The 10740-nt window shown below is 39.4% G+C and overlaps 1 protein-coding gene across 1 annotated transcript; it reads right to left on the bottom strand.

Moving 5' to 3' along the window:
• Positions 1 to 543: 543 nt before the first annotated feature.
• CSUI_007042 (uncharacterized protein) lies at positions 544 to 10244 on the bottom strand. The gene is made up of 8 exons (XM_068067192.1): positions 10133 to 10244; positions 8751 to 8860; positions 7267 to 7374; positions 6083 to 6223; positions 4925 to 5127; positions 3950 to 4099; positions 1817 to 2443; positions 544 to 1242 (listed from the first exon to the last, which is right to left on the bottom strand). The coding sequence occupies exons 1-8, from the start codon at positions 10137 to 10139 to the stop codon at positions 1143 to 1145; spliced, it is 1446 nt and encodes a 481-aa protein (XP_067920832.1). The 5' UTR covers positions 10140 to 10244; the 3' UTR covers positions 544 to 1142.
• Between the last annotated feature and the right edge of the window lie 496 nt (positions 10245 to 10740).

Here is a 10740-nt window from a genome sequence, read left to right as displayed (position 1 = left end):
ATCTTTAATCTATCAATCTTTAATCTATCAATCTTTAATCTATCAATCTTTAATCTATCAATCTTTAATCTATCTATCTTTAATCTATAAGACACCTACTTGCCTTTAGCGTTTAGTTTAGGGTTTGAGGATTCAGGTTTATCTTTTTCTATCTATCTGTCTATCTCTAGTGTACCTATCTATCTTCAATCTGCTATCTCTATCTTCATCTCCGACTTGTCTATTCATCATCCACCTCTATCTCTCTATCTACGTCAATTCCCGTTTATAGTTGTCGTCTCTAATCCCTGCTCTTTAACATTCCTTTTATGTTTCCTTCAAAACACAGGAGGAGGTTGAGATAACTTGCACCTTCTCTCTGATAATTTTTCCTCATCTACCTTTAATTCATTCCTTCACATTTTCTTTCATACACTCTCTCGCGTATCTCTCACCTTTCTTTCCCTAGATTGCAACGGCATCTCTTCATACACCTCATGTCTCCTCGAGAAACATCATCCAATTCAAATTCTTCACGTATACCTGTCATCGTCTTATATTCGGAAAAACCCTACCTATAATGATCATAAGAAGAATATCTGTTCCTTTCAATACCCTCTATGTCTACATCATTCTATACACACATGTACGTCATGTCGAAAAGTATGTCTATGCATATGTGTATATATGTATGTATATGTCTATCTGTCATATGAAGAAACCTCGATACGAAGACCACCAGACACCTCTCTCTATCCTGATAAGACAACTCTCTCTCTGCATGCATCTATATCAAAAGTCCATTCATGTTACACGTCGACAAAGAATAATAGGAAAAAAGAAGATAAAAGCCCGACCTCCCGGCGAACTCTCTTGATAGATCCTTAACTTTTGCATGCCTTCCGCTCGTCCATCTCTTATCTCTTTCACGTGAAAGGAAACGTCTTTTTTCTTCTCCGAGTCACACCCCTAGGAATCTCCTTCTCTTGCCTGTCTAAACTCTCATCTTTGCTATACAGCTGGGCCTATCTCCCTTACCCCGACGAGAATCGACACTCCCGCTAGCTATCAATCCTCTCGATGATCTTTCTCGGTTGACATATATCGATGAAAGTAAGCTCTTCTCTTCAGCCCTTGTCTTAATTCGAGTTAATGAGAGATGCCTAAAAGAAAGAGGACGGGAGACGGTGAGGCGAGAAGGAGATTCGTAGAGATTTAAGGAGGTTCAGAACTGTCTCTTGTTCCTCTTCTCTCAAATCGTACCTAAAAGAATGCAAAATATATCCCACACACACGCAGGCAGACAAGTCACTCATCATAGATAGATAGATAGACAGATTCGAGATAAAGAGAATAAAGATAGATTAAAGATAGATAGATTGATTAAAGATAGATAGATAGATTGAAGATAGATAGATTAAAGATAGATAGAATAAAGATAGATCAAAGATAGATAGATAGAGATAGACAGATTAAAGGCAGATAGATCGGCTAAAGACAGATGGAGAGATAGATAGATAGATTAAAGATAGATAGATAGATTAAAGATAGATAGATAGATAGATAGATTAAAGATAGATAGATAGATAGATTAAAGATAGATAGATAGATAGATAGATTAAAGATAGATAGATAGATAGGTCGTCACTGCGATGACGTAGTAGAAGAGAGAGTAACGAGGGGAGTTTGTGAGAGGCCTTGACTGCACTAGAAATGCATTTGTCTCGTCTTCTCTATGATAGAAAGAAACAGTAGATCTTTGTTTGTTTCTTTCTTTCTTTGAAGAGTTTGACTCGTGAAGTTTCTTCGAGATCGAAGCCTTTCTTTTTCATCTTACATTTTCATAGCAAGGAAGTATGTTAACTTGTCGAGAAGCTTAGCATGGTAAATCTGAAGGTCCTTTAAGGCTCCTAAGAGCTGTATGTAATCTCTTGCAGATAGCCTCTGTAGAATAGCGTCTTCTTCTCTATTCTTTCCTCTTCTTCTTCTCTTTCGTTCATGTTGATTTGCTAGACTTCCTCTCTGCACTTCTTTCGGAGATAAGAAAGATACACTGGTAGTAGTAGTAGTGCTACTACTAGTAGGAGTAGCAGTAGGTATAGTTGGCTCAGTTTCGACTTCATGTGAGTTATCTTCTTCACTCTTCTGTTTCTTCTTCTCTTCGTTCGAGCTGCGAAATGAGAGAGAAGATGAAGAGAGGAGATCTTCGATTTCTTCTTCTTCTTCTACATCGTAAGAGGAGAGCTCTGAGAGATCTCCAGACTCTAAGGTCGTTAAAGAAGAGGAGGAGGAAGAAGATAAAGAAAAAGAGGAAGAAGAAAGACCGTTTTCTGTTGAAGAAGAAAGCGAGGAGGAGCCACTTCCGTCTGATTCGAGAGAAGGCGCAGTTAAGCGTTCAGTTGCGAGGTAGTCGCATAAGAAGAGAGAGAGATCTCTAGACTTCTCGCATACTTCACGCGGGAGTCTGCAAAGAACGAAAGAACGACAGGAGAACACACAGAGAGAGAGATAGATAGACAGACAGAGTTAAAAGAAGAAAGAAAAGAAGTCGAGACACACGACGCATGCTCCACAGGATACAGCTTTGATCTTGGTCGATAAGTTAAAGGCATGGACTGAAGAGCCAACCCTCCACTCGAGAGAGAGGACGTTGAAGCTACCTACCTAGAGAGAGGAACACATACACCTACAGTGTATATACACAGGCATGTATAGAATCTAAAGATATCTAGATATGTAGACATACATATAAGCTAAACACACATATGTCTATCCATGTAGAGGAACTAGATAGATAGATAGATTAAAGATAGATAGATGGATAGGTAGATAGATAGATAGATAGATAGATTAGAGATAGATAGATAGATACGCATAGAGACAGAGATGAATTTGTTTCGATGAATTTTCTCCCTTTAGCACCGGTCAGGCCCGCTTGCATGCTTCGAAAAGCTTTTTAAAAGATGTCGCCGGGAACTCTGGAGTGTATAGACACACAGTGAGAGGTGAACCTTCAGAAAGGAAAGAAAAGAAAAGTTTCACCTCTCTCCACATCAATGAAATAGACTCTACACATTCGAAACAGCAAGCACATGTCCACATATACATACCCTACTTCATACATATATATATATATATATGTTATATCTATATCTATATATATATATGTGTGTGTATACTTGTATAGATTCTTCTCTGGTACTTTCAATCACTCTCATGCATATATCTACATATCTGTATATACACATATACCTACCTCTCTATCTATATCTACTATATATATATATATATATATATGCTCGGTGGTAAGCGAGGGGGTCAGATGTATATACAGTTTCTTAGCGAGAGAGGGAGGCTCTCTGCTGACTTTAATTAGATGTGTGTAGATAGGTGTATACAGACAGAGAGAGCTATCACCTGGCTGTAGTCATACATACATCAATATACACATCAAACAATACATGATATAACATATATACATACATCTACAAGGGACAGGGAAAAAGGTGCAGGCATGCAAATAGGTGTAGAGAATCCCTCACTACTTGTGTCGATTTAATAGTAAAGAGATCGAGACAATAGGAGACTTCCTCCAGCCTACTCTGATGCTGCAGCCGATACGTATGTGAAAAGAGTGAGAAAGAAAGAAGGAAAGGAAGAGCGAGAAAGAAAGAAGGAAAGGAAGAGTGAGAAAGAAAGAATGAAAGGAAGAGTGAGAAAGAAAGAAGGAAAGGAAGAGTGAGAAAGGAAGAAGGAAAGGAAGAGTGAGAAAGAAAGAAGGAAAGGAAGAGCGAGAAAGAAAGAATGAAAGGAAGAGCGAGAAAGAAAGAATGAAAGGAAGAGTGAGAAAGAAAGAAGGAAAGGAAGAGTGAGAAAGAAAGAAGGAAAGGAAGAGCGAGAAAGGAAGAAGGAAAGGAAGAGTGAGAAAGAAAGAAGGAAAGGAAGAGTGAGAAAGAAAGGAAGAGCTTACCGCGAGATCGAGACGAGCATACTTAGGCAGGTAGAAGGAGAGAGGAAAGGATGTCTCTCTCCACCTTTGTGAACAAGATCATGACGGAGAAAATCTACAATCTCTTCAGTCCATCGCATTGCTCGAGTCCCTAAACTATCCTCATCAAACCTAGGTGTACGTACACCACAAAAAAGCGCGGAAACAGACAAGTCTAGTAGGATTCATCCGAGTGAGAGGAACACCAAACACATAAGAGAAAAGAAACAAAATGAAAGAGAAAGAAAGAATGAAAGAAAGAAAAGAGAAAGTAAATTCTGACCATCAAAAGAACCAAGGCGATGCTCTCTCGACAAGGGAGAAGAAGAGGAAGAAGCACCGACCAATGGTCTTCTCAGTCGCCGCTCGCTAAAGTGCGTTCAAAAAGAAGAAGAAGAAGATTGGGGAGTAGCATGTGAGAAGAAAGAAGAGAAAGAAGAAGAGTAAGACATTGTAGCCATTTGGTCCAAATCATCTTCTTTCTATTTATACTTCACCTTGCATCTCTATTGCCTACACGGCTAGACTGTCGAGACATACCCCCCCTATACACCTCAATCGCATACACACACATCCCACATATAGAAACATAGATAGATATACAGAAGACACATCTATCTGTCAATATATCCATCTGTCGTCTGCTCCATAGATGTATATCTCCGTCTATAAGTGCGAGAACTGTCCATATGTCGTGATGTATGAATGAGTGAATACTGCTATTCAAGTGTATTCTGGATATACACATATTGGAATATATATATATATATATGTGTCTATATATATGTATTTATATATGCCTACGGGTGAAAAGAGATCTCTCGAGACTGGTCAATCCTTCATGTTTTGTGCATCCATCCATCCATACGACTTCTTCATCATCCCTATCTGTATATATTATAGCCGCCGCATGCGCTCCCTCCCCACCTCTTAGCGAGGGAGCTCTTGGAGGCTTACGATAAAGAGGAGATGGTAGAATTTTGAAGAGCGATAGATCCCTGGAGGAAATTAGAAATTTGCGCCTCGTCAAAGAAAGGAAGAAGTTCGATGGTTCTTTCCATGATGTCTTTGATCATGAGAGAGAGCAGATCTCTCTTCTTATTCTTCTCCCCCTCTTGTTCTCTCCTCTCAGCTTTCCGTACTAAGTCATGGAGGTTTCTCTGGCAAGAGACGAGGGGAGAAAATAGGAAGAATGAGAAAGGAAGACTCTCCCTCGCTTCTGCTTCATCTTCTTCTCTTTTTTTCTTTCCTCTTCATACAATGTGAAGATACATACCACAGGAGAGATCTATTAGGTGCATGCATAGACAAACGATACCATATACAGAGACAGGGGACCTCGATAGGTATGTTTATATATATATATATATATATATACGGGGATACCTATATACACGTAGAGAGAGAGATTCACATACAGAGAGAGAGATGGATCATACCAAGGCATCTGTGGGTATTGAGTGATATGACATAGGCAGATACAAATACATATAGAGGTATACATCTCTAGAGAAATACATATATACAGATATATACGGATATATATAGCGCGGATGTGGATTGGTTTAACGAGAAAGGCATCCGAAAGAAAAGAATGGATGCATGCACACCTCCTCTTGCAATATAACATAAATCTCCACCCCCGTCATGGGGTATCAAGACAGGCTTCTACACATAAATACATATATGCAGATATACATGTATATACATTACAATACAAAAGATGTATAGAGGTATGCCCGTGACTTACACTGATTCAAGTGAGGAGACAGATGTATAAATGTATCCATATGGATGAATACTTATGATGTACGAATGTATCGATAAAGAGATAGATAGATTGATAGATAGATTAAAGATAGATAGATAGAGAAATGATAGATAGATAAATGATAGACAGATTAAAGATAAATAGATTGAAGACAGATAGATTAAAGATAGATAGATGCTGTGTCGTTCTGATATGATGGGAATGATTAAGAGAGGAGGTAGGAAGTCGGTACAGAAAGACAAGTAGAGATCCCCCTCGTCAGGGTCTCCCTATGTGTCACTACAAGACAACCTCCATACAAGTCTCCACGAAAGAAAGAAAGAGAGAGAGAAAGGTTTGCTTACAACGAAAAGAGAGAGATGTCCTGGGAGAGCGTCGTGGAGATTCGCATGGAAATGTTGAAGAGCTCCAAATGCCAGGCCCGCCATCGGATTCTCTTCTTCTTCTTCTTGATTTGCAACAAGAGAAGAAGAAGAAGAAGAATTCTGCATATAGAATACACACGAGATCAAAACATGCTGTAAAGAAGCATAAGCTTCTCTTACGATCTAAATAGCGTTTCTGTGCATAGAGATCTCTTCACTTCCCCCTCCTACATGTAGAAATACACGTGTAAATGCATATATCAATAGATATACATAGGCATATGTATGTTCTCATTGATGTGGAAAGGCAAGGATAGAAAGTGACCTTCTTCTTCTACTTCTCGCGATCTGAAGAATACCTACAGCTGAATGCACATCCAACCCTACAAAGAGTTCCAGTCTAAGCGGATGTACCTACAGCTACCTATATCTATCTATCTATCTGTCTATCTATCTATATGCATCTATCTATCTATCTGTCTATCTATGTATATACACGTGGAAGACGAAGACTTTGCATAGAGAGATGCACGACAGATAGATCTTCATGAATGAATATTCCCACCACATGTATGAAAGTATCGTAAAAAGAGCTTGATTGCTTATGAGAAAGATCGATAAAGTACAAACTATATGTATCCATATATATATATACACCTAGAGAGAGAAAGAAATACAGCGAGACAGATGAAGATACCCAAGTGAAGAATATGAAGAAGATCTAGAAAATTCTTCTGAACTTGGCTCTCTAAGCTTGAGAGACTTCGAGGGAAAGAGATAGACCTTCTCTTCTTTCTCCTTCCCATGGAGCCTTCCCATAGCCTCCGCTCCTCTTACTTTCTCAAACCTCTTCTACGGATAGTGTATGGACGGACCCTCCTAGATATCTCTATACAGACACATACTTGCGATCTGTCTCTGCCTCTAAAGCCCCTTCTAGTTGGGTAGAATCGACATGAATTAGACAGATAGGAGAGACAAGGCAACGACAGAAAAGACTTCCCTCTAGGAGGCCTGTGGGTAGAGCGAATATGTGTCTCAAAAGTTGACATCCCCTCATATATTTTAGTTACGAACATCTTCTTTCTAAGGCGAGAAAGATGAAAAAGAAGAAGACGAGAAGATGGCCGAAGAAGAAGAAGAGAAAGAAGATGTGAGCTTACTGTAGAAGAAGAGAAAGAAGATGCCTCAGCGATAGAAGAGAAGATGAGAGAGAGACTATGTATGTCCGCATAGGGGAGAACAGGCTGTAAAGCTCGGACCAACTCCCTCTAAAGACGCATGCACGCATACACAAAGCCCACAAGAAAGCTCCTCAGGAATAGTCTATACACCCATAGGCACACATATATATTCATACATAGACATCACATAGACAGACACATTCATACATATCTAGACATACATAGTCATACGTATTCCTACCTATATGCGCATGCATAGTCATACATACACAGACATGTACACTCATAGATACGCTATCATAAATATATACAATAGAGTTGTATAAAGAAAGACCATCATCTCTGCCTAGGACGTAGACATAGAGATCTAAATACCGGCATTTTGTGGATGTATGTCTGCCAGCTCCAAACCACACACATACATCCATATCTCTACTTTCACCTCCACATAAATATATATATATATTGATAGATACATGGATATATACAAATTTATATCGCTCTATACCTACATGATGCGCCTACACATAGATATACCGAATAAGCATCTAACTATACTGCACAAAATGAATCTATGTATCCTCATACATAGGGAATATGAGAGCATGTATAGCGAGCTTTTTAAACCAGCTGGATGGTCGATTGCTTGAATCGATTCAACAAGATATCGATGCTGATTCATAGATAAGAGGAGTTGACAGCTGATCCAAACTCGCCAACAAAGCAAGCGAATGTTCGGTTGAGGTGCAGAATTCCCCAAGCAAAGTGCGAGACAACTTGGAAAAGAGATCGATCCTAAGTAGTCAATATAGTAGACGAGATGTGGCCTGCTTCATGAAGTTCATATCTCTCTCTTCTTTCCACACTGTGAGACTGGTATGTAGATCCATACTGCCTTGCATGTGCTAGCTTAGCTCCAGGGTGTATGAGAGACCAAATCTTCTCTAGAGAAAGAAAAAGAAAAGGAAGCAAGAGATCTTAGAGCTATTCGAAAAGACCATGGAGGTGAAGAATAGAGAAGAGGTAGGTGCGCAGCTTCATTGAAAAAGGAGACGAGAGAGAGAGAGAGAGAGAAAGATGATCGAAGAAACAAGGGGAAGAAAACATAGGGGGAATCATGAAAAGAGAGAAGGCTCCCAATGTGTATACATAGACAGATAGATTAGCGATAGATAGATTAGCGATAGATAGATTAAAGATAGATAGATTAATGATAGATTAAAGATAGATAGATGGGAGCACTCGATTACATATGATGTGTATGTATTCATGAATACATACACATATACAGAGAGAGAGAGGGAGACATATATATATATATATATGAGTGTAAGTGGATGTGTATACAGATCTACATAGAGACGACGGTGATAGACATCTATATGTATGGAGACCATCATCTCTTCAGGTGGAAACAGACGCAAGAAAAGAAGAAAAATACGTCGCCTCTTCTTTCTCCTTACAATGTAGAGCGGCCTTCGGTCACCCAGTCGCCGTGGAGGAACTTTAAGAAGTGCGTAGAGAACTTTCGAAAGATCTTCTGGTGTACATACACCTAACTGGTCGTGAACAACTGTGTTGCGTGTGGAGCAGCCAAAGAAGAGAGAGAAAGAGCAAGAAAGAAAGAAAGAATGGAAGAAAGAAAGAACGAAAGAAAGCCTCATTCTGTTTGGGGGGGGGTGTCTTCGCTGCATAGACAAGCCATAGTTTTCTTCTTGGAGCAAACAGCGAGATTCCTTAAAGATTAGCGATTAGAGGGAAAGACACACATACATGCTATAGACATACCCAGATATACGTGCAGATCCATATACAGATATGTATCTACATGTATACGTATATATGCATGCACTCATCAACATGTATGTGTTTGCGTATATGTAGGTATATACGAATATCTGTTTGTATGTGCGTGTATGTACATATATATATATATATATATAGAAAGATATATACGTATATATAGATGTCTTTATGTACGTGTATGTATATACCTGTATATACGTGTATCTATATATATATATATATATCTAAATATCTATATACCTATATGTAGGCATATTTATGTGTATATGTGGAGAAATATATGTATATGTACGTGTATGCATAAATAGACAACTCCACAGAGGCATTACCCAAGCATAGAAAACGTCAGAGAACCTCAAAACAAATCGAATGACTTAACTCCCAGAACATGGAGACACAGCCAGCCAGCCAGATAGATAGACACCAGCTAGCTATGTCTTTGAACTTCGCCTTTAACTAGCTTTTCAAGTGGAATGAGAGATGAAGATAGGCACACACCATGATGAGACTTCTGTCTCCTTCTACTGCATGCAGAGATGTGCAGGAGAGAGCTATCCAGCCGGAAACTAGACTCCTTCGAGAGGTCACCGTAGAGAGAATTCTTGCTCCTACAGTCTCAAGATAAAGAAATCTCTCTTTTGTATCTTTTCTTCTTTCATTAGCACGTCTCTTCTTTCCTTGAAGAAACGCCTTTGTGTGGAGACAGGAGCTGTGCTCCGGAAAAGGATTTCTAGCTGTAGATCTCCTTTGCTTCTCCTTCTCACAATTAAGAATAAGAGATCAACATGTACATATGTAAATATAGAGTTGAATGTATGGAGATACATGCGTTTAGACAAGCGGCGTGTAAGATATACATATACGCATGTACCTCTATACATATATACATTGATACGCATACGTATGTGCACGTGTACGTACGCGTGTCTATGTATATCGATATGTATGTATCTCTCTCTCTCTACATATATACATATATGTATACATATATAGATGGAGATAGCGAGAGAGGAATTTGGAGAAAAGCGAGGCGACCTACGTTTCATGAGATCTGAGAAGAAGGAAGGACAGGGAGATACTCGAGCAACCGCTGCAGCATACAAAGCTGAAGTGATGTGGTGTACAGACACCTCACTTCGATAGTCGTACACTCTGTACAGCAACCAACACAAAACAAGCATTCTCCATCCAAGAGAACAGAGATTCATCCTTGCAGATCTTTCTCATACTTTTTCTCTCTCTGCATGCATTATGAGACGTAGGAAAGAAGAGCCAACAGAAACACAGTAGGTACGTCCGAGTGTATATACATACAGTGTATCTCCTTCTCGCATCAGATGCCTTCTCTCTCCCCGTCTCGAGTTTCTCTCTCTCTCTCTCTGTATGTGTATGAAAAAGGGCTCTTTCCTCGATCTAGTTAGAGAAGGGAAAAAGCCAAGCATAGGCTTCAGCTTGCATTGCTACCCCGCAATTCTATATAATATTATTCTTAGATAGAGCCAGGAATGCTACCTACACCTTCCCCTTTCTCCGTCAAACAGACGCAGCCAGTGAGAGTACATAGACAGATATACGTGCATGTATAGAGAGAGGTGTAGATGCATGCGAACCGATAGAAGTACAGATGCACGTGTAGAGATTGATGCA

Source organism: Cystoisospora suis (assembly GCF_002600585.1).
Source record: "Cystoisospora suis strain Wien I chromosome Unknown contig_3629, whole genome shotgun sequence".
NCBI classification, from domain to species: Eukaryota; Apicomplexa; class Conoidasida; order Eucoccidiorida; family Sarcocystidae; genus Cystoisospora; species Cystoisospora suis.
Note: the sequence above shows the minus strand (reverse complement) of the source record. Positions and strands in the feature narration are given on the sequence as shown.

Coding starts and splice junctions, on each gene's coding strand:
- CSUI_007042 (XM_068067192.1), bottom strand. Junction 6,224..7,266: donor CTTCTTTCTCTTCTTCTACA/GTAAGCTCACAT, acceptor TTCTATATGCAG/AATTCTTCTTCTTCTTCTTC. Junction 2,444..3,949: donor ATGCTCGTCTCGATCTCGCG/GTAAGCTCTTCC, acceptor CGTTCTTTGCAG/ACTCCCGCGTGAAGTATGCG.